The 25,208-nt window shown below is 37.9% G+C and overlaps 1 protein-coding gene across 1 annotated transcript in view; it reads left to right on the top strand.

The window, feature by feature from the left end:
• LOC128047991 (zinc finger protein 33B-like) overlaps positions 1 to 25,208 on the top strand; it is a 37,585-nt gene that overhangs the window by 5,785 nt on the left and 6,592 nt on the right. The window contains 2 exon segments of the mRNA XM_052640443.1: positions 11,004 to 11,139; positions 11,805 to 11,900. Coding sequence (XP_052496403.1) covers positions 11,004 to 11,139; positions 11,805 to 11,900 — 232 coding nt within the window.

The following is a 25,208-nucleotide window of genomic DNA, read 5'->3' as shown; positions in this document are numbered from 1 at the left end:
CAGTTTCTTCAACGCCAGTTACTAAAGAGATTATCCTTTTCACATTGTGTGTTATTGGCACCCCCTCAAAAATCAATTAACTGTGTTAAGTGTGGTGTGAGTTTATGTTTAGGCTCTCTTTTCCACTTTTCTGCAACTGTTTTTATCACACATGAGTCTCCCTTTCACTGTAATTAGTATTCACTTAATATAACTGAATTGGTTCTTAATTCATCCATTCAGCAACCATTTATGAATATTTATTATGTGTCCTAGAATGAGATATATATAGTTTTTATAAATAGAAATTGTTAGAATTATGTAGGACGTTTAGTTTTTATATTTTTACAAGTCTTACAATAGACACTTGTATCCCTATCAAGGGAGGCTTCCCAGTAGCTCAAATGGTAATGAATCTGCCTGCAATGCAGGAGACCTGGGTTCGATCCCTGAGTTGGAAAGACCTCCTGGAGAAGGGCATGGCAACCAACTCCAGTATTCTTGCCTGTAGAATTCCATGGACAGAGGGGCGAGCTACAGTCCATGAAGTCACAAAGAGTCAGACACAACTGAGTGACTAACACTTTCACTGTGATAGAGATATAAACAAAATCCTGTTTCGTTTTGCTTAGGATTGTTTTTTCTAGTCAAAAATTAAAAAGTGGACCTTTTAAGTTTAAGATTACTGTTTTTATGTTGGGTGATTTAATCTGTTTTCATTTATTGTTGTTTGGTTTTAGGCCCTCTGTCCCACAATGTATTTACTTGCTGTGCTTTCTTGTTGATTGTTCACACATATTTTATTGATTTATTTTATTTTGCTTTGTTTTTCTGACACTGAGTCAGCTTACAATGCAATATTCTATTTTAACATAGGATCCCTAAGTGATACTGTGTTTCTCCACCTTACCTTACTTCTCCACCTTACCAACTTACTTTACTTCTCAATCAGTGTACTCTCCCTCTTCAGATATTTAAGCAGTCTCAATCTTGGTACTCATGATACATAGCTACATCAACAGATACAAAGATTTTTATCAACATATTCTCTATTAGCAACTTAAGAAAATATCACATTTTCAAACCTTTCCTTTCAGAAGCTATAAATTATCTTGTTGCAAACCCCTGTAGCTACTGGCTGTCAACTTACTGGCAGATATTTATTGCTGATTTTATAAATTCATTCACTATTTCATATATTCCACTTTCCCCTTTTTTGAATTCTGATTTTTAAATTTTGTTTTGTGCTATATCATGATACAATAAAATGTGTAAGATGCATTCAATATAAGTGTATACAGCCTTTTTTTAAGACACATATGTAAATCCTAGTAACTACCAACTAGGTCAACATATTTAATATTTCCGCCACCCCTTAAGGTTCCTTCATGACTTTTCCAGTCTTTAAGAACAACTTTCCTTCCCCTTTGTGGTGCTTGTCTATCATTTTTTATTAATTTTGCCTGTTATTGAAACTTCAATATATAGAATTTATGTGTACATTTTTACATGAGGCTTTTTTCATTCAATATATGTTTGATTCATCCATGTTGCATGTACCAGTAGTTTTATTTATTGTATTACTGCATAGTATTCCACTACTTATCCATTCTCTTTTTTTTTTTCTTCTTCTTGCCATTTTTATTCAACTTATTATTGAAAGTCTTAGTCACAGCATCGTCTGTCATCCCTTTCTCCTCCTGCCTTCAGTCTTTCCCAGCATCAGAGTCTTTTCCAGTGAGTCAGTTCTTTGCATCAGGTGGCCAGAGTATTGGAGTTTCAGCTTCAGGATCAGTCCTTCCAATGAATTAGTCAGGACTTTCGGATGGACTGGTTGGATTTCCTTGCAGTCCAAGGGACTCTCAAGAGTCTTCTCCAACACCTTGGTTCAAAAGCATCAATTCTTTGGTTCTTAGCCTTCTTTATGGTCCAGCTGTCACATCCATACATGACTACTGGAAAAACCATAGCTTTGACTAGACAGACCTTTGTCGGCAAACGAATGTCTCTGCTTTCGTATTTTTTGGTCTTTTTTTTTTTTTTTTCTTTTTCAATTGAAGGATAATTGCTTTACAGAATTTTGTGGTTTTATGTCATACACCAACAAACATGAGTTTGTGTTTTCAAGTCCTTGGAGTATCTTTACTATCATTATTCTGAGTTCTCTTTTGGGGAGATTACTAGTTACTCTTTGTGTATTTGGTCTTGTGAGTTTCTACCTTGCTGTTTCATTTGTGCTGTATTTCTCTATCTTTCCATCTTTTTTTTTTCTTCTAACTGGCTCCACTTGAGGTCTCCTTTTCCCAGGCTTTGGGATTGTATTACTTCTTTCTTTTGATTTTTGCCCTCAGAGGGAAATGTGGGTTGGGTGGTTGGTGTTGACTTCTTGTTAGGGATGACTTGTGCTTGTGTTCTAGTAGGAGGGGATCAAGCAGATAATTACAGAAATACTGGGACATATACACACACACTTCCACACATACAGTTATAACCAAAGTATTCTAAAGACGAGTACAGGAGATTGACTTGGTGAGCAAGAGAACCCAGAGGTGATATCAAGCAGTTGAAAGCAGAATTAGCTAATGCTCAATCTGGAAATCTGAGCATGAGCAGAGGGCTACCTGGGGAATATAGCATAGAGAGCTCAACAATGTAACTTACTTGGTGAAAGACGAGAGAGTGAAGGAAAAAAGGGGAAGAATAAGAAAAATAGAGAGGAAAAAAAAAGAGAAGGGAGGGAAAAGAGAAGAAAGGGGTGGAGACTATTGAAAAGGAAAAGAAAAACAGAAAGATGAATAGACGTATGTGGAAAAGATTATATATATTCAGGAATAGTTACAGCTGGTAATGAACTGTAGGAAAAGCAGTGGAATATATATAAAAAAAACTCATCAAGAAAAAAGAAAAACAAAGTAAAAGAGGAGAAAATGGAAAAAAAAATCTTAAAATGAATTTTTTTCTTTCTTGCTTTTTTTTTTCTTTTTGACAAACACAAAGAGGAAAACTCCAAACCACCCAACCAACATTTATCTTTTGGAGGTAGAAATATGTAGGGGGAATAAACCGTGTGATTTATAAGAGAAACATCTTTAAATGGAATTTTTTCTTTAACAAGGAAAACAGAGAAAAACTCCACAGCACCGCGAAAGGCTAACGTGAAGGTGGAAATACGAGGGGGAATAAACACTGTGGTTTATTAAAAGACAGAATCTTAAAATGAATTTTTTTTATTTTTATAACAAGAAAAAGAAAGGAAAACTCCACAGCACTGCTAAAGGCTAGTGTGATGGTGGAGATACGTTGGAAGAATAAACAGTGTGATTTATAAGAGGAAAAGAAAAAAGAAAAAATATTAAAAAAAAGGTTCTCAAGGTCGTCATTCTTGGTTGTGGAGTCTGCCCTTGTGGATGGAGGATAGGGTTGGATTAGTGTCCTGTGATGTTTCCTGGTTAGGAGAGCTTGTGCTATTGTTAACAGTTGATGGAGCTGGATCTTGCCTCTCTGAAGGGCAGTGCAGTGTCCAGTAGTAGGTTTTGGAGTGTCTGTGGGTTCAGTATGCCTTTGGGCAGTCATTCTAGCTTTCATGGTGTTAGTTAGGTGCATGTATTTCTGCAGCTGCTTCAAAGTGACCTTCTCAGCATATATGCAGTGTCACCAGCCCCCTACTTGTCCCTGGGATCCTGAAATGGTGCTTCTGTTCCCCTGTCCTGCGCTGTGTTGCTCGTTGAAGCTTGCTAGGTAGGTGCTTGTGTGGACGTTTCCTTGTGCCTTCTCCATCACAGTGACTTGTGCGGGCTTCCCTCTGGCCCCTGAGCTCACCCTCTGTGTCACGGGGCTTGTGTGCACTTGTTTTGGCTCCCCAGGCCTGCCCTTTGCTTCCTTGTGTGCACTTGTCTTAGCTCCCATGCATGCACTCTGTTGCAGGGTTTATGTGCACTTGTTTCATCTCAACCCCTTGCCTTCTTTGTCATGAGTGTTATGTGTTCTTTTGGCTTGCCAGGAGGGTTGTGTGCACTGCCTGTTTGTATTCCTCCTGTCTATTGGTGCCCTGGTCCCACTCTGTGCTGGCTGTGTTTGTCTGCCATGTCACACTAGGCCACCTGGGCCCGCCCTCTGTGCTTCAGGGGTTGTATGCACTGGCTGGGTTTGTCGGTGGCATCATACTCAGCTACCTGGGCCAGCCCTCTGTGCTGCGAGGGCTGTGTGCTGGCTGGGCTTGTATGCCGCACCACCCTCGGTTCCCCAAGCTTGCCGTCTGTTTGGGGCCACAGTCAGTGAGCTGTTAACAGGCTGAGAAGAGCAGTTTTCTCTGTTTACTGCCTTTAAGTCCCTGCTTTGCCTAGTTTTCCGAGAAAGTTCCCCCTTGGGTTCGCCTATGAGGGAAGTTTCCCTGTGCATGGGGACTCCTGCTGTTTCAGGGCTCCCTCCCTCCCTTGGGGCATAAGCTCTTGCCCAGAAGTTCTCCATCTTTTCCCTTAGAAAAAGATTTATTATTATTATTTATTTGGCTGCTCGAGGGATATTTTAATTGAAGCATGTGGGATCTAGTTCCTGGACCAGGGATTGACCAGGCCCCCTGCATTGGGAGCGCAGCATCTTAGCCACTGGGCCACCATGGGGGTCCCCATCTTTTCCCTTTTTGTGTCTCCATCCTCTCTCCTGTCTCATTTCAGGGAGCTTAGCCTGTCTGCCTGGAGGCTGGGGTCTTCTGCTGTCGCCTAGAGGATGCTTTGTAGGAGTTGTTCCATATCTTGATGAGTTTTTGATGTATTTGTGGGGAGGCTGGTGATGTCCCCATCTTACTCCTCTGCCATCTTCCCCATTCTCCTTTTGTTTTTTCTTTTTTTAACTTAATTTAATTTTTTTTAATTTTATTTTTACTTTATTTTACTTTACAGTACTGTATTGGTTTTGCCATACATTGACATGAATCCGCCACGGGTGTACATGAGTTCCCAAACATGAACGCCCCTCCCACCTCCCACCCCATATCATCTCTCTGGATCATCCCCATGCATCAGCCCCAAGCACCCTTTCTCCTTTTGACAGGCATTTTCTTTTTGTATCTAGTAGCTTTTAAGTTACATAGTTTCATATTTTTTTAGTTTTTACTCTAGATACTACAGTTTGCATTTGTGATATTGTTATTATAATAAATGTGTATGTTGATTTTCCTGCAGGGTTTCTTAACTTACCTCCCTAAAACTAATAATATCTTAAGTGATAAAAGCTATAGGGAAATCTGTTGTTATAATATTGAGTATTTTTTCCTAGTTCCTGAAATAGCTCCAGAACAATTAAGATGGTGTTTTTTGTTTCAACCATACCTGAGTTTATGTTAATGAAGTGACTTTTGAAATGTCTCTTAAGAATGAGGTACTGAGTACCAGGAGAACCAACCGTATGATTAGAGGGTTGTAATTCTCAGCCCCACCTCCCAACCTCTGAGGAGGAGTGAGTGGCTGGAGGCTGAATTAGCCACTGTTGACCAGTGATTTGATCAGTCTTGCATATGTAATGTAATCTCCATAAAAATCTGTGAACTTACGGGATTCTGAAAACTTCCAGGTTGTTGAACATGGAGGTATTATTGGGAAGGTAGTGAGCTCTGAGAGAGCATGGACGTTTTGTACCATTTTACCCATCCTTGCTTTGTGTATCTCTTGCATCTGGATGTTTCTGAGTTGTATCCTTTTATATTAACCCATTACTCTAGTAAGTAAATTATTTTTCTGTGTTTTGTGAGCCACTCTGTCAGATTATTGAGCTGAACAAAGAGGGTGTGGGAGCCTTGATTTTTATCCAGTGGTTAGATACACTGGGTTTACAGTTAGTGTCTGAAGTAGGAATGGTGTCACATGGAACTGAGCCTGGAATCTGATGCTGTAAATGTCAGAGTTTAGTTAATTGTTTGGGATGGGAAAAGTTCCCATTAATTTGGTGACCTGAGTAGAGTAAAACAGAGGAATTGAGCTTTTCCTTTACAGAATTCTAGCTTTCATTTACCTTAAGTTAGTGCTTTACCTCTTCACAGACAGTACTAGAATCTTTAATCAGTTTAACCTTAATTATCCTGTTCCTAGTGTTTTGATATATTTTACTTTCAGTGTTTTTCATGGATTCCAAAAGACATTATATTTGTTGCCTTAAATTCCATTTTCAGTTTTCTTTATATCATTTTCCTTAACTGTAGTATTTCTTGACTTGTGTGTATTATTGATAACTTTTTCAAACTTTATGTGGAAAATATATTCATTTTAGAAGAATATTATTTCTGGATTTAGAATTTTCTGGTGACATTTTTCCTAGCTCTTTTAAAATGACATTCCATTTTCATTTTCTCATTTGCAAGTTGCCCATTCAAATTTTTGCCCAGTGTCTTCTCACTTTCATAGTTTCTGTTGAGAGATTTGCTGTCAGGTTTGTTACCAAGATGGCCTGCATTTTTGTCCTCGTTAATTAAAAAAAAAGTCTTTCTGTATTAGAGATAGGACTTCTTTGTCAGATATATGTGTTCCAAATGTCTCTTTCCACTTTGTGTTGTACTTTTATTTTCTTTCTATCTTTTGGTAAGGATAGGATCTTAATATTATAGAATTATTAGTGTAATTTGCATCCTATTTAAGAAGTCTTTGCTTATTCTTAGTGTCATGAAGGTATTTCTTATGGTATTTGCTAAAATTTTTACTGTTTTACTTTTAAAATTTAGATCTGTATACTGTCTAAAATGGATTTCTGTTTACAGTTAAAATAGCAGTAAATGCTCACTATAATTAAACACACTATTTATTGAAATGGTTGTCCTTCTGTTATCCTTGTCAAAAATCAAGTGACATACATACATTTTGGATTCTTCCACTCTGTTGATGCATTTGAAAATTCTTGTGCCTATATCACAATATTTTAATTATGATACATTGATAATATATTATACTTGATATATGGTACTTCTTATGGCTTAATTTTTCTTTAAGATTGTTTTGTATATTTTTACCCTTTGCATTTTCACATATTTTAGAATTAGCTTGTCTGGAATATTTTTTTGCAATTGGTATGAATTTTTATACCAGCATGGAGAGAATTGATATTTTTACAATACTGAGCCTGTCTATCCAGGAATTTCTTACATCCTTCTATTTATTTGGGTCTTCTTATTTTCCTTCATTATATTTTTTGTAAAGACTTTTATATTTTTCACACCTGCTGTTTGTTATACCTTTAAAAATTTTAATATTCTGATATTTGTTATATTGAACTTGTATCTAATTTCTAAACCTTTTGAGCTTCCCTGGTGGCTCAGATGGTAAAGAATCTGCCTGCAATTCAGGAGACACAGGAGACCTGCGTTCGGTCCCTGAGTTGGGAAGATCCCCTGGAGAAGGGAAAGGCTACTCACTCCAGTATTCTGGCCTGGAGAATTCCATGGACTGTACAGTCCATGGGGTTGCAAAGAGTTGGACACAACTGAGAGGCTTGCACTTCACTATTTGCATCCAAGTTTCAAGTTTATATAAGTGGGTTCTTTTGTCCTTTTGCTTTCCATTTCCTTTTTGAAAACAGAGAATTGGTCTGAAATAAAAACTTAGTCATGTATTTTCGGTATACTGTTGAATCGCTCCTTCAGCAGCTCTGTCTCTGCAACAGTGATGCCTGAAGTAGAGGCATGCACTCTGGTGTTGTGTTAGTTGCTCAGTCGTGTCTAACTCTTTGCAATCCCATGAACTGTAGCCTTCTAGGCTTCTCTGACAACAGGATTCTCCAGGCAAGAATGGTGGAGTAGGTTAACATGCCCTTCTTTTTTTCCCCCACTCTGGATGACATTGAAAACAGTTTAGTTGAATATCTTCTCCTGTATCATCTGCTGCACATCCTAATTATTGTTTCTGAATGGAAGAATTAGGACCTAAGATATGTATTGTAGTGAAATAGCATACTAGATTTTATCTACCTTCTTAAGTCTAAATAAGAATAAAGTTTGTAATAAATTTCTTGTTAGTTTATTTCTGTGGTTTATAGACAAACTTCTGTAGTGTTCAAAAGTATTCTTTAAGATGGAAAGTGATCACATACTGTGGAGTATACTGGTCTAAAGTTACTCTGTAGTGCATTCCTTGAGCACCTCTGTGGCTGTTTTTCTTATCTCAACTCCTGTTTACCTCGTTACTCATTTCCTGAGGATGTTAGAGGGCACTAGCCTTTGCTTGTGCAGTGGCCTTATATTCATGAAGAACACAGTGTCACTCTTTGTTCAATAGCTGTTCTTCCGCAGTGAAGCTCAAAACAGAAGTAGTTTTGCTTCTTATTTACATTAATCTATTGAGTGTGTACTTTAACCACAGTGCTTGTAACATGTTACTCCATGTTTTTGGCTGTGGAGTACAGAATGAAGCAGGGCAAACGCTGATAAGAGTTCTGCCAAGAGAACGCACTGGTCATAGGAAACACCCTCTTCCAACAACACAAGAGAAGACTTTACACATGGACATCACCAGATGGTCAACACCAAAATCAGATTGATTATATTCTTTGCAGCCAAAGATGAAGAAGCTCTATACAGTCAGCAAAAGGAAGACTGGGAGCTGACTGTGGCTCAGATCATGATCTCCTTATTGCCAAATTCAGACTTAAATTGAAAAAAGTGGGGAAAACCACTAGACGATTCAGGTATGACCTAAATCAAATCCCTTATGATTATACAGTGGAAGTGAGAAATAGATTGAAGGGACAAGATCTGATAGATAGAGTGCCTGATGAACTATGGGTGGAGGTTTGTGACACTGTACAGGAGATAGGAATCAAGACCATCCCCAAGAAAAAGAAATGCAAAAAAGCAAAATGGCTGTCTGAGGAGGCCTTACAAATAGCTGTGAAAAGAAGGGAAGTGAAAAGCAAAGGAGAAAATGAAAGATATACTCATTTGAATGCAGAGTTCCAAAGAATAGCAAGAAGAGATAAGAAAGCCTTCCTCAGTGATCAATGCAAAGAAATAGAGGAAAAGAACAGAATGGGAAAGACTAGAGATCGCTTCAAGAAAATTAGAGATACCAAGGGAACATTTCATGCAAAGATGGGCTCAGTAAAGGACAGAAATGGTATGGACCTAACAAAGCAGAACATATTAAGAAGAGGTGGCAAGAATACACAGAACTATACAAAAAAGATCTTCACGACGCAGATAATCATGATGGTGTGATCACTTACACTCACCTAGAGCCAAACATCCTGGAATGTGAAGTCAAGTGGGCCTCAGGAAGCATCACTATGAACAAAGCTAGTGGAGGTGATGGAATTCCAGTTGAGCTATTTCAGATCCTGAAAGATGATGCTGTTAAAGTGCTGCAGTCAATATGTCAGCAAATTTGGAAAACTCAGCAATAGCTTGACTAAAAAAGGTCAGTTTTCATTCCAATCCCAAAGAAAGGCAATGCCAAAGAATGCTCAAACTACTGCACAGTTGCACTCATCTCACACGCTAGCAAAGTAATGCTCAAAATTCTCCAAGCCAGGCTTCAGCAATATGTGAAATGTGAACTTACAGATGTCCTCAAGCTGGTTTTAGAAAAGGCAGAGGAACCAAAGATCACATTGCCAACATCCGCTGGATCATCAAAAAGCAACAGAGTTCCAGTAAAACATCTATTTCTGCTTTATTGACTATGCCAAAGCCTTTGACTCTGTGGATAACAGTAAACTGTGGAAAATTCTGAAACAAATGGGAATACCAGACCACCTGACCTGCCTCTTGAGAAACCTGTATGCAGGTCAGGAAGCAACAGTTAGAACCGGACATGGAACAACAGACTGGTTCCAAATAGGAAAAGGAGTATGTCAAGGCTGTATATTGTCACCCTGCTTATTTAACTTCTATGCAGAGTACATCATGAGAAACGCTGGACTGGAAGAAGCACAAGCTGGAATCAAGATTGCCAGGAGAAATATCAATAACCTCAGATATGCAGATGACACCACCCTTATGGCAGAAAGTGAAGAAGAACTAAAGAGCCTCTTGATGAAAGAGGAGAGTGAAAAAGTTGGCTTAAAGCTCAACATTCAGAAAACTAAGATCATGGCATCCGGTCCCATCACTTCATGGCAAATAGATGGAAAAACAGTGGAAACAGTGGCTGACTTTATTTTTCTGGGCTTCAAAATCACTACAGATGGTGATTGCAGCCATGAAATTAAAAGACGCTTCCTCCTTGGAAGGAAAGTTATGACCAACCTAGATAGCATATTCAAAAGCAGAGACATTACTTTGCCAATAAAACTCTGTCTAGTCAAGGCTATGGTTTTTCCAGTGGTCATGTATGGATGTGAGAGTTGGACTGTGAGGAAGGCTGAGCGCCGAAGAATTGATGCTTTTGAACTGTGGTGTTGGAGAAGACTCTTGAGAGTCCCTTGGACTGCAAGGAGATCCAACCAGTCCACCCTAAAGGAGATCAGTCCTGGGTGTTCATTGGTAGAACTGATGTTGAAGATGAGACTCCAATATTTGGCCACCTGATGTGAAGAGCTGACTCATTTGAAAAGACCCTGATGCTGGGAAAGATTGAGTGGAGCAGGAGGAGGGGACGACAGAGGATGAGATGGTTGGATGGCATCACCGACTCGATGGACATGGGTTTGGGTAGATTCTGGCAGTTGGTGATGGACAGGGAGGCCTGGCAGGCTGTGGTCCATGGGTCGCAAAGAGTCGGACACAACTGAGCGACTGATCTGAACTGAACTGCATGTTTTCTTACCAGATTATATGCTTCTTGACTATAGGATGCTATTTGCTAATCTTAATATTTCCAAGAACTAGAATAGTTCCAGATCCATTGTGGAGACTTGAGAATTAATAATTAATGCAAATTGGTTTACAGAATATTTCTGCTATGATTTCTCTTGTTGTCTCAGAGTATAAAGCAAAAGGAACATTCTGCAAACTAGTTTGGTAATCTGTAAACAATAATTATGGTAGGGATTTGGTTCCATACATCTTCTCCATGTCATCTTAATTCTGAATATTTCCGATTGAACAGAAATTCCAGGGATCAGTATCCTTTAAGGATGTGACTGTGGGCTTCACCCAGGAGGAGTGGCAGCACCTGGACTCAACTCAAAGGTCCTTGTATAGAGATGTGATGCTGGAGAACTACAGAAACCTTGTCTCAGTGGGTAAGGTTGGTTTATTATGCAATTCTAAATGGCATTTAAAAATTCTTTTAAACCCCAATCCTCAAGTATGGTTAGATTGAATTATTAGATCCTCATGGTGGGATTAATGCATTTACAAAAATAGGAGAAGAAAAGGGATCTTTTGGTGTTCTCCACCTTGTGAGGACACAGCAAAAGGGTAATTATGTGCAAACCAGGAAGAGAGACCACACCAGATTCTGACCATGCTGGCACCTTGATCTCCGAGTTCCCAGCCTCCAGACTGTGAGAAGTAAATTTCTGTTTTTAAAGCCACCTGGTCTATGAAATTCTGTTACAACAGCCCAAACAGACTAAAGCATAAAGTAATAATACATGCATATGAGTATTAAATCAGATCCTCTTTGATTTAACTTTGTGGCTCATCTTGGCCACAAAGTTGTAACCAAAAAATTCTTTTAATTAAGAATATGGACATCATTTGAAGTTTAATGATATTTAAGATTGGTATTCAGGACTCAATGTTTATAGGTCACTTTGGAGCACCAGGAAGATATTTGTGTTTGCTTCTCTGGTGAAATGTTCAATGGCACCTTCATTGAGCAGCTCTAAAAGCTTCCTCCTCTTTCAGAGGCCCTGAAAACTAGGCTACCTGGTCCACATCATAAATTATTTCACTTTAACAGGGTATTGTATTACCAAACCAGAGGTGATCTTCAGGCTGGAGCAAGGAGAGGAGCCATGGATATTGGAGGAAGAATTCCCAAGCCAAAGCTTCTCAGGTGAGTTAATGTGTATTGAACAAGTGAACATCAGGGAATTTACTGTCTTCCTCTGATTAGTCCAGAGGTTGACAACTTTCATTTTTTTTTTAAGTATATCACTTTAGAGGTCCTAATACTTAGAAGTAACTTAGAAGTCTCCAAATACCACTCTTAGTAAAAATGTTCTCCTTTTGATTCACTTTTTGAATATTTATCATTCTTATATTTGCCAGTAATCCAATTTTTGCCCACCTCATTTTATTGTTGTTTTCCTTGGTTACTCTGTGATTCTCAAAGCAGTTTCAGTTGCTCACCTTAAAACCCCCATTGCTCTGTATTCATGCTGTTATTAGCTATTCTTTCATACACTCATTTTTTGACTCATAATTTTTGAGTACCTGCTGTACTCTTAAGAGCTGAGAGTATAGTAATGGAAAATTAATGCATCTTAATGAGTTATAGAAATAGTATTTTTAATGCCCACAGGTACCTGAAAAGATAGCATCACTAATCATCAGGGAAATGCAAATCAAAAGCACAGTGAGATATCAGGTCACACCAGTTGGAATGGCTGGCATCAAGACAATAAGAGATAATAATGTGTTGGCTTTCCAGGATGTGGAGAAAAGGGAACCCTTGTACACCACTGGTTAAGATGTAAATTTTTCAACCACTATGGAAAACAGTATGCAGGTTCCACTAAAAAGTTAGAACTAGAACACATTATCCCCCTGCACATTGAACATGTTATCCCACCTCCTGGACTCTGTTGTTTTAAGATGAGAAGTCAAGTGTCGCTTTTAAAGTTTTCTCTTTGTTTCTTAAATATTTTTGCTATGATGCATCTCTGTGTTTATCCCACTTGGAGTTCATTTTGTTGAATTTGCAGATTAATGTTTTTCTTTACATTTGCCAAATTTTTGCCATCATTTCATTGAATACTTTTTTTGCTCCTTGGTCTTTTTCCTTTCCTTCTGGTACTTCCATTATGAATGTTAATGTACTTAATGGTATCCTTCACTTATTTGAGGCTTTATTCTTTACTTTTTCTCTCTCTGTTCCTTAGATTGCCTTTTGTTGGTTGAGCTTTCACTAATTCTTCTTCCTGTAAGCATCAATCTACTATTGAATCCTTCCAGTGAATTCCTGTTGCAGTTATTATAATTTTCAAATCTAGAATTTTTGTCTCTTTATTCTTACTCTCTATGTGATGATCTGCCTTCATACTAATATTTACTTCCTTAAGCTTGGTAGTTTTTGAACATATTTATAATAGGTGCTGTAAGGTCTGCTAAGTCCCATATCTGGATCCTCTCACAAACAGTTTCTATTGTTGGCTGTTTGCCCAGTATAGGTGGAATTTTCCTGTTTCTTTGTATGTCTTATAATTTCAAAACAAATACTTTAGATAATATTTTGTATCTACCATAATGAAATTGAATCAGTATTTTTTTTTTAAATCATAAAAAGCAAAAGTCCAGGACCAGATGACTTCAAAGGTAAATACTACAAAATGTTTAGAGAAAAGTCAACACTTACCCTTCTCAAACTGTTGCAAAACATTATAGAGAAATGTTTATTTCATTTGATGCAGAATGCTTTTGACAAAATTCTACATCCATTTACAATAAAACTCTTAGCAGAGTGTGTACAGAGGGTCATATATGATAAAGCAACAGCTAACATCATTATTCAGTGGTAAGAAGCTAAAAGCATTTCCTCTAATGTTAGGAACAAGACAGGGATGCTCACTCTCTCATCACTTTTATTCAACATAGTATTAGAAGTCCTAGTCATAGCAGTCAAACAAAGAAAAAGAAATACAAAGAATATAAACTGGAAGGGAATATAAACTGGAAAGGAAGAAGCAAAACTATCACTGTTTGCAGATGACATAATACTATACATAGAAACTTCTAAAGGTGCTGCCAAAAAGCTATTAGAGCTCGTCAATGAATTTGGTAAAGTTGCAGAATACAAAATTAATATCCAGAAATCTGTTGCATTTCTGTACACTAACAACAGGCTATCAAAAAGAGAAATTATGGAAGCAATCTCGGTGGCCGCTGGTCACCGCTGCCACCATCACCTCCCACCCTGTTCTCTTTCTGGTCAGGTCAGGCCCAACTAGCACCATGTGTGCCCGGCAGATACTGAGGGGGAGAGAAAGAGGAGGGGAGGAGGAGGAAGAGGATTCAGGGAGTAGGAGCTGGGGAGCCCTCCTGTGCCACAGGTGTTTATAGCTGTAAAAATTCATCTCAGCACTGCCTTCACTGTATCCTAAAATTTCCAGATACTTGCTGAAGATAGGAAAGCTTATCAAAGAGACCATAGGACTATTGTACTGTATTTGCTGTTTATCCTGAAGCTCAGGTGAGGCAGAATTCAGCTGATCTCTATTTTTTGATTGTCTACTTCCTATTCGCCAAGCGAGACTTTTATTTGGAGAATTCTATTGTACAGAGCCTGACATCATCTGGGAGCCATAACAGGAGCATGCATTTTCAAGTGTCCATTATTTGTGGATCAGTCAAGTTTTCCTGAAAGAGATCAAGCCCTGAGCCTTTGGAATGGGCACTGACTCCCAAGACCCTAGACTACCAGAGAACTAACCCTAGAGAGTATCAAATAGTAAGAACTCACAGGAAGGAAACCACTTGAATACAAGACCCAGCATCACCCAACCACCAGTAGCACCCTGTGCAAGACCCCTCATCTAAACAACAAACAAAACAAAAATACAAACCCAATCATCAGCAGACAGGATTACCACCTCACTCAGTCTTCCCCATCAGAGGAAAAACAAACAAAAATTCAGCACAAATCTCACCCTAGCCTACACAAACCACTGGACCAACCTTAGGAGGGCAGAAACCAAAAGGAAGAAAGAATTCAACCTTGAAGCCTGGGAAAAGAAGACCTCAAACACAACAAGTTAAAAAAAATAATGAAAAGGCAGAGAAATACTACACAAATGAAGTCCAAATAAATGAAGATAAAACAGGCAAACTACCTGAAAAAGAATTCAGAATAATGATAGTAAAGATGATAGAAAACCTTGCAAACAAAATGGAGAAATTACAAGAATCAATTAACAAAGACCTAGAAGAATTAAAGAATAAACATGCAGAGACAAACAACGCAAATACTGAAATTAAAAGTACCCTAGATGGAATCAATGGCAGAATATCTGAAGCAGAAGAATGAATCAGTGAGCTGGAAAATAAAATGGTGGAAATAACTTCTGAAGAGCAAAATAAAAAAGAATGAAAAGAGCTGAGACAGTCTCAGAGACCTCTGGGACCTATCAAATGCACCAATATTCGAATTATAGGGGTCAAGGGTATGAGAAATTTTTTGAAGATTATAGTTGAAAATTTCCCCAACATGGAAAAGGAAATAGTCAATCAAGTCCAAGAGGCACAAAGAGTCCCATACAGGATAAACCCAAGGAGAAACATGCCAAGACATATACTAATCAAACTAACAAAGAAAGACTAAACACAAAGAAAGAATATTAAAAGCAGCAAGGGAGAAGCAACAAGTAACATACAAGGGCAACCCCATACCCTTAACAGCTGACCTTTCAGCAGAAACTCTTCAGGCCAGAAGGGAATGGCAGGATATATTTAAAGTACCGAAAGGGAAAAATCTACAACCAAGATTACTATACTCAGCAAAGACTTCATTCACAGTTGATGCAGAAATAAAAAGCTTTTCACAGAAGCAAAAGAGAATTCAGTACCACCAACTTTACAACAAATGTTAAACAGACTTACATAGTTAAGAAATACAACAGAAGAAAAAAGATCTACAAAATCAACCCCAAACAATTAGAAAATGGCAGTAGTAACAAGTATATCAATAATTACTTTAAATGTAAATGGATTAAGTGCTCCCACCAAAAGACATAGACTGGCTGAATGTATACAAAAACAAGACCCATATAAATGCTGTCTAGAGGGAACCCACTTCAGACCTCAAGACACATACACTGAAGGTGAGAGGCTGGAAAAATATATTCCATGCAAATGGGAAGCAGAAGAAAGGTGGAGCAGCAATCCTCTTATCAGACAAAATAGACCTTAAAGAAGATTACAAGAGATAAGGAAGAATACTACATAATGATCAAGGGATCAATCCAAGAGGAAGACATAACAATTGTAAATATTTATGCATCCAACATAGGAACACCTCAATACGTAAAAAAAATAAAAAACACAGACATAAAAGGAGAAATTGACAGTAACACAGTAATAGTAGGAGACTTAACACCCCACTCAAACCAAAACATAAAATTAATAAACACAAGTCTTAAATGATACATTAGATGAGATGGACCTCATTGATCTCTTCAGGACATTCCATCCAAATGCAGAAGAATACACCTTCTCAAGTGCACATGGAACATTCTCCAGGATAGACCACATCTTGGGTCACGAATCGAACTTCAGCAAATTTAAGAAAATTGAAATTATATCAAGCGTCTTCTTTGACCACAACACTATGAGACTAGATATCAATTGTAAGAAAAAAAACTGTAAGAAACACAAACACATGGAGATTAAACAACACGTTTCTAAAACAAGTTTACTGAAGAAATCAAAGGGAAATCAGAAGATTTCTAGAAACAAATGACAACAAAAACACAACAACTCAAAACCTATGGGATGCAGGAAAAGCAGTTCTAAGAGCGAAGTTTATAGCAATACAATCCTACCTCAAGAAACAAGAAAAACATCAAATCGACAACCTAACATTACACCTAAAGCAACTGGAAAAAGAAGAAAACCCCAAAATTAGTAGAAGGAATGAAATCATAAAGATTCAAGCAGAAATAAATGAAAAAAGCAGCAGTAACAATGAATAAAACTAAAAGCTGGTTCTTTGAGAAGATAAACAAAGTTGACAAACCCTTAGCCAAACTCATTAGGAAAAAGAAGAATCAAATCAACAAAATTAGAAATGAAAAAGGAGAGGTTACAACAGACAATGCAGAAATACAAAGGATTATAAAAGATTATTATGAACAATTATAGGGCAAATAAAATGGATAGTCTGGAAGAAATGGACAGATTCTTAAGAAAGTTCAGTCAAGGAAGAAATAGAAATTATGAACAACCCAATTACAAGCACTGAAATTGAAGCTGTCATCAAACATCTCCCAAAAAACAAAAGCCCAGGAGCAGATGGCTTCACAGGAGAATTCTATCAAACATTTAGAGAAGAGCTAATGCCTGTCCTTCTAAAACTCTCAAACAGTTGTAAAGGAACACTTCCAAACTCACTCTACAAGGCCACCATCACCCTGATTCCAAAACCAGACAAACACAACACAAAAAAGAAAACTACAGGCCAATATCACAGTTGAACATAGATGTAAAAATCCTCAACAAAATTTTAGCAAACAAAATTCAGCAACACATCAAAAAGCTCATACACCATGATCAAGTTGGCTTTATTTCAGGGATGCAAGGATTCTTCAGTGTACGAAAATCAATCAGTGTGATACACCATATGAACAAATTGAAAGGTAAAAACCATATGATCATCTCAATAGATGCACAAAAAAACCTTTGACAGAATTCAGCACCTATTTATGATTAAAACTCTTCAAAAAATGGGCATTGAAGGAACCTGCCTCAACATAGTAAAGGCCATATATATGATAGTGAAAGTGAAACTGAAAGTCGCTCAGTCGTGTCCGATTCTTTGCTACCCCATGGACTGTACAGTCCATGGAATTCTCCAGGCTAGAATATTGGAGTGAGTAGCCTTTCCCTTCTCCAGGGGCTCTAGATCCCAACCTAGGGATCAAACCCAGGTCTCCCGCATTGCAGGCAGATTCTTTACCAGCTGAGCCACATGTGAAGCCCATATATATGATAAACCTACAGCAAACATTATTCTCAATGGTGAAAAACTGAAAGTATTCCCCCTAAGATCAGAAACAAGACAAGGGTGTCCACTTTCACCACTGTTATTCGACATAGTTCTGGAACTCCTAGCTAAAGCAATCAGAGAAGAAAAAGGAAAGGAATCCAGATCAGAAAAGAAGAAGTAAAGCTCTCACTCTTTGCAGATGGCATGATACTCAATATCGTGCATTATTCAGTCCAGTCGCTCAGTCATGTCCGACTCTTTGCGACCCCATGAATTGCAGCATGCCAGGGCTCCCGGTCCATCACCAACTCCCGGAGTTCACTCAAACTCACATCCATCGAGTCAGTAATGCCATCCAGCCATCTCATCCTCTGTCGTCCCCTTCTCCTCCTGCCCCCAATCCCTCCCAGCATCAGAGTCTTTTCCAATGAGTCAACTCTTCGCATGAGGTGGCCAAAGTACTGGAGTTTCAGCTTTAGCATCATTCCTTCCAAAGAACACCCAGGGCTGATCTCCTTTAGAATGGACTGGTTGGATCTCCTTGCAGTCCAAGGGACTCTCAAGAGTCTTCTCCAACACCAGAGTTCAAAAGCATCATTTCTTCAGCGCTCAGCCTTCCTCACAGTCCAACTCTCACATCCATACATGACCACTGGAAAAACCATAGCCTTGACTAGACGGACCTTTGTTGGCTAAGTAATGTCTCTGCTTTTGAATATGCTATCTAGGTTGGTCATAACTTTCCTTCCAAGGAGGAAGCATCTTTTAATTTCATGGCTGCAGTCACCATCTGCAGTGATTTTGGAGCCCCCAAAAATAAAGTCTGACGCTGTTTCCACTGTTTCCCCATCTATTTCCCATGAAGTGATGGGACCAGAAGCCATGATTTTAGTTTTCTGAATGTTGAGCTTTAAAGCCAACTTTTTCATTCTCCTCTTTCACTTTCATCAGGAAGCTTTTTAGTTCCTCTTCACTTTCTGCCATAAGGGTGGTGTCATCTGCATATCTGAGGTTATTAATATTTCTCCTGGCAATCTTGATTCCAGCTTGTGCTTCTTCCAGCCCAGCGTTTCTCATGATGTACTCTGCATATAAGTTAAAGAAGCAGGGTGACAATATACAGCCTTGACGTACTCTTTTTCCTATTTGGAACCAGTCTGTCGTTCCATGTCCAGTTCTGTTGCTTCCTGACCTGTATATAGCATTATTAGAGAAATGCAAATCAAAACTACAGTCATATCACACCAGTCAGAATGGCCCTCATCAAAAAGTCTACAAAGAATAAATGTTGGAGAGGGTGTGGAGAAAAGGGAACCCTCTTGCACTGTTGGTGGGAATGTAAATTGATACAGCCACTATGGAAGACAGTATGGAGATTGCTTAAAAACCTAGGAATAAAACCACCATATGACCCAGCAATCCCAATCCTAGGCATATACCCTGAGGAAACCAAAATTGAAAGAGACTCATGTATCCCATTGTTCACTGCAGCATGATTTACAATAGCTAGAACATGGAAGCAACCTAGATGTCCACTGACAGATGAATGGATAAAGAAGAAAGAAGTAGTGGTATATATGCACAATGGAATGTTATTCAGCCATAAAAAGGAACATATCTGAGTCAGTTCTAATGAAGTAGATGAGCCTAGAACCTATTATACGTAGTGAAGTGAGTCAGAAAGAGAAACATAAATACCCTATTCTAACATATACATATGGAATCTAGATAAATGGTACTGAAGAATTTATTTACAGGGCAACAGTGGAGAAACAGACATAGAGAATAGACTTACGGACATGGGGAGAGGGAAGGAGTGGGTGAGATGTATGGAAAGAGTAACATGGAAACTTACATTTAAAAAAATAAAAGCTTGTATGATGATTTTAGCAGATACAGGAAAAACATTTGACAAAATTCAGCTTTCATTCCAGATTAAGACTCTCAAGTGAAAATAAGACAAAAGGCCTCTTATTGAAAATCAGCTAATGTTGTGCTTAATATTTTAAAACTGAATAATTTCCTAAACAATATCAGGAGCAAGACAGGTAGTCCATTCATACTCAGTAACATAATGTAATCTGGCCAGTACAATCAGGGAAGAAAAAGAAAAGGAGGCAGAAGTGGAAAAAGAAGTACAACTGTCTATTCACCAAAAGATAGTTATGTAGAATTTTTTTCAAATGGCTAGAACTTTTAAGTGCATGTAGGTTGCAAGATGAAAGTCAGCATACAAAAATCAGTTTTATTTGCAACAGCATGAACAATATTTTTTTGCTGACCTATCTAGCAAAGATGTGAAAGAGCTCACTGAACATTATAGACCATTGCAGAGGGCAATTTAATACCTAAATAAATGGAGAGAGATAGCTTCATGTCTTGACATACATACTTTTATATATGGTCATTATCCAAGTGCTCAATATCGTTAAGATTTTTCTCAGTAAAAAAGTCTGTAGATTCAGAACAACTCCAATCCAAGTCCGAACAGGCTTTCTTAGAGTAATTGACTAGCTGATTCCTAACTTCATATAGAAGTTCAGAGGAGCTAGAATAACAGCTTTGAAAAATAAAAGCTAACTTGTAGGGTAACAACTGCCTGATTTCAAGAGTTACTATAAAGTTATGGTAAGGAAGACAGTGCGGTGTTAGCCTCAAGGACACATAGAGGAGTTGAGCAAAATACAGAACCCAGAAATAAACCTATTCATATATATTATTGCATCAGAACGCATCAAACTGTATAGTTTGAGTGTATTCAGTTGACTCTTCATGTCTACCTCACTAAAACTCTTTGAGAGTGATGTGAAAGTTTCTAAATGGTTGCCTTCTATGTATTTATCTTATCACCTACTTGTTACATACATCATATTGACTGGCATTGATATACAACTCTCAACTTTTGAGTAACACTGCTTTAGAGACACTTCCAAGTAGTCACCAGATGTATAGAGAAATGTCTATATTGTTCATAATAACAGAAAAACTAGATCGTCAACCAGACTATCCGTCAAATAGGGGAATCATATATCTATGTGTAACTGTGGATGAATTTAGGAAATTAGAGTGAAATTTAGGAATTTAGAGTGAAAAAACAAGTCAAAGGGACATTGGTAAATTTCAGAATGTACGGAGATTTTTTAAAGAAAGATTTTTGATTAAACCTCTTTCATTAAACACTCTGCCTTTGGAGAATTTTACAGTGAAAGGAAGGGATTTATATAGGTGAAAAGCACATAATATTTTCAGAGATGCTGCTCTTCCTGAATGGCCTGTATAACATATAATATATTATCAGGGTATAATTTCCTTGAATGTGACCATATTTTATTCTTAGAAGATAGAATGCTGATGTATTTGAAGTAATGGGTCATGATATTTGAATTTAAAATAGTTAATGTTTAAGAAGGCTTTATATAGAGAAAGATAAAGCATGGCTGCAAAACTTCAACAATTTGTGAATCTAGATCAGAATTTTAGAGGTGCTCATTCTACTGCTTAGACAAACTTGCTATTTTCTGTCGCTTATGTGGACATTTTTTCTGTTTATATTTTCTGTCTCTACCAGGGTATACTTTGATAAGCTATATTTTCCCAAGAAATTATTTATTCTTCTCTTCCAAATGTATTTGTAGCAAGTTGTGCAAAAATAGCCTTTTAAGATAATACACCTTGTTTCAATGATTGCTTCTCCCTTATCATTTCTTATTTTGTGTAGTTGTGATTTCTCCCACTTGTTAATTAGTCAGTGATTTGCCTTTTTTGTGAATTTTTTCAAAGAACCAGCCTTTTTACTTAATTTGTTCAATTTTTGGCTTTCTGTTTCTTTAACTTCTGAGCTAAGAAAACTGCAAAAATAAAAGAAGCCCTATTTCACATATTCAAAGAGACCACTAGAAACGTGGGAAAATGTACCTAGAATAGTCTTAAGACATACCTTAATAAAATTTTGTTGTTCAGTCACTCATGTTCCACAATTTTCAACCCCATGGACTGCAGCACACCAGGCTTCCCTGTCCTTCACCATCTCCTGGAGGTTGGTCAAACTCATGTCCATTGAGTCAGTGATGCTGTCTAACCATCTCATCCTTTGTTGTCCCCTTCTCCTCCTGTCTTCCATCTTTCCCAGCATTAAGGTCTTTTCTAATGAGTCACCTCTTCACATTCCGTGGCCAAAGTATCAGAGCTTCAGCTTTAGCATCATTCGCTCCGATGAATATTCGGAGTTGATTTCCTTTAGAATTGACAGGTTTGATCTCCTTGCAGTCCAAGGGAGTCTCAAAAGTCTTCTCCAACACCATAGTTCAGAAGCATCAATTTTTTGGTGCCCAGCCTTCTTTATGGTCCCAACTGTCACATCCGTACATGATGACTGAAAAAACCATAGATTTGACTATACAGACCTTTGTTGGCAAAGTAACGTCTCTGCTTTTTAATACACTCTAGGTTTGTTGTAGTTTTTCTTCTAAGGTTCAAGCATCTTTTAATTTCATGGCTGCAGGCACAATCTGCAGTGATTTTGGGATCCCAAGAAAAGAAAGTCTGTCACTGTTTCCATTGTTTCCCCATCTACTTGCCATGAAGTAATGGGACCAGATGCCATGATCTTAATTTCTTGAATGTTGAGGTTTAAGCCAGCTTTTTCACTCTCTTTCACCTTCATCAAGAAGCTCTTTAGTTTTTCTTCGCTTTCTGCCATTAAGGTGGTATATCTGAGCATATCTGAGCTTATTGATACTTCTCCCAGCAGTCTTGTTTCCAGCTTATACTTCATCCAGCCTGACATTTTGCATGATGTACTCTGCATATAAGTTAAATAAGCAGGGTGACAACATACAGTGTTGATGTACTCCTTTCCCAATTTGGAACCAGTCCATTGTTCCATGTCTGATTCTAACTGTTGCTTCTTGACCTGTATACAGATTTCTCAGGAAGCAGGTGAGATGGTGTGGTATTCCTTAAGAATTTTCCATGGTTGGTTGTGATCCACACAGTCAAAGGCTTTAGCATAATCAATGAAGCAGAAGTAGATGTTTTTCTGGAATTCTCTTGCTTTTTTTTACCATCCAGCGAATGTTGGCAATTTGATCTCTGGTTCCTCTGCCTCTTCTAAATCTAGCATCAGGAAATCTTCAACATCTGGAAGTCTTCATTATTTACATGGCTATTTGTGAGTTTATTCTTATTTCCTGCTTTTCTCTCTCCTGTTTCCTGCAGTTATTAAATTATTTCTGCTTCATTAGAATATATAACATTTATATATTATTCTGTTCTTGTTTTCATCTTTATTTTGGTCTTAGATCTTCAGTTAAATGTATTTACTGTTCTGTTTTTCTCCCAGTGTTTCCTGAAAGATCTTGGTTGCTCTAAGTTTCTGCACTTCTAGAAGGTTTCGTGATTACACTGTTACCTAACTTTGTGACTATCTAAACCTTTTTACATAGCCTTGCTACTTAAAGGAATATAAATAAATGATAAAGCCCACTTTCTTTTCTAAAATATGATGCTCCACTGAGCTTTGCTTTGTTTATTGGTGATGAAGTCTATGGCCAAACCTCCATGTTAGTGTTTGTTGAGACATAAGTCTTTTTGTCCAGAGGATTTTTCTTCCTTTTAGTTTTATTAACGTATGTCTTAGAGAGGACTTTTCCAGCTCAGTCATTCCAAGTTTCATGGTGGTCCTTTTGAATATGTGGATTAGGTCTTTTATCTTTGTATGGTTTTCTTAGATTGTGTTGTGTGTACGCTTAGTCACTCAGTTGTGTCCAGCTCTTTGCGACCCCATGGACTGCAGCTTTCCAGGTTCCTCTGTCCATGGGGATTCTCCAGGCAAGAATACTGGAGTGGGCTGCCATGCCCTCCTCTAGGTTATCTTCCCAACTGAGGGATCGAACCCAGGTCCTCCCACATTGCAGACAGATTCTTTACTGACTGAGCCACTAGGGAAACCTTTTCTTAGATTATAGTTTTTAATTTTAGATTCATCCCATTATTTTCTATTCTTTCTCTTTAAAGACTACAATCGTACATACAGTCTTGTTTTAATTTTATTATATTTTTGCTCCTACTACTTTTCTGGATGGTGAAATTACAAGTTTTTTTTTTCCATTTGCTTTTCTGTATTTTTAAATCTATTTTTACATTAAAATACAGTTGATTTAAGTGTTGTTTTGTGACTATACAGCAAAGTGATTCAGTTATGTATATAAACATTTTTTAATACTCTTTTCCATTATGATTTTCACAGAATATTGAATATAGTTCCCTGTGCTGTATAGTAGGACCTTGTTGTTACCCACTCTATATATAATAATTTGCACCTGCTAACCACAAACTTCCACTTCATCCGTGCCCACTCTCCCTCACTCTTGGCAACCAGAAGTCTGTTCTCTATGTCTGTGAGTCTGTTTCTCTTTTGTAGTTAAGTTCATTTGCATTGTATATTAGATTCCACATATAGGTGACATTGTGTGGTATTTGTCTTGCTGTATCTGACTGACTTCACTTAGTGTGATAATCTCCAGGTCCATCCATGTTGCTGCAAATTGCACTATTTCATTCTTTTTTATGGTTGAGTAGTATCCCATCAATGGCAACCCACTCCAGTGTTCTTGCCTGGAGAATCCCAGGGATGGGGGAGCCTGGTGGGCTGCCGTCTGTGGGGTTACACAGAGTTGGACATGACTGGAGTGACTTAGCGTTAGCATCATCAGTATCCCATCATACATCTGTACCACATCTTCTCTATCCATTCATCAACTGATGCACATTAGGTTGTTTCCATGTCTTAGCACTGCTATGAGCATAGCAGTGCATTTATCTTTTTGAATTATGGTTTTGTCTGGATATATTACCAGCAGTGGGATTGCTGAATCATATGGCAGCTCTATTTTTAGCTTTTTGAGAAACCTTCTTAACTGTTTTCTATAGTGTCTGCACCAACTTATATTCCCACCAGCATTTAGACTATCTTTTTAAATCCAGAGTCTACACATTCTTTCTGTCTTTTTCTTTTTTTTAGTCTTTGGTTATTATTTTTGCTGCTTTAATGCCTTTTTTGTTGCCATTTGTGAAATTTTCACTCAAGTCTGTTTTCTCTTTGGTCTATTAGTATGCTTGGGCTGCTCTAAGAAAATACCATAGACTGGGCGGCTTACAGAGCAGAAATGCATTTTCTCACAGTACTGGAGGCTAGTTGTTCAAGATGAAGGTGCCAGCAGCATTCGTTTCTGGTGAGGTCTCTTTCCTCAGCTTGTGGACGGCAGCTTTTCACTGTCCTCACATGGCCTTTTCTCTGCAGCACATGAAGAGCAAGTGAACTCTGTTGTCCTTGCCTCATTCTAATAAGGATAAAATTTCCACTGGATTTGTGCTCTACTGTTATGAACTCATTTAACCTTAACTACTTCCTATAAAGCTCTATCTCCAAGTACAGCCATGTTG

This window comes from Budorcas taxicolor, chromosome 5 (genome assembly GCF_023091745.1).
Source record: "Budorcas taxicolor isolate Tak-1 chromosome 5, Takin1.1, whole genome shotgun sequence".
NCBI lineage: Eukaryota > Metazoa > Chordata > Mammalia > Artiodactyla > Bovidae > Budorcas > Budorcas taxicolor.
This window is presented reverse-complemented; position numbering and strand designations above follow the sequence as displayed.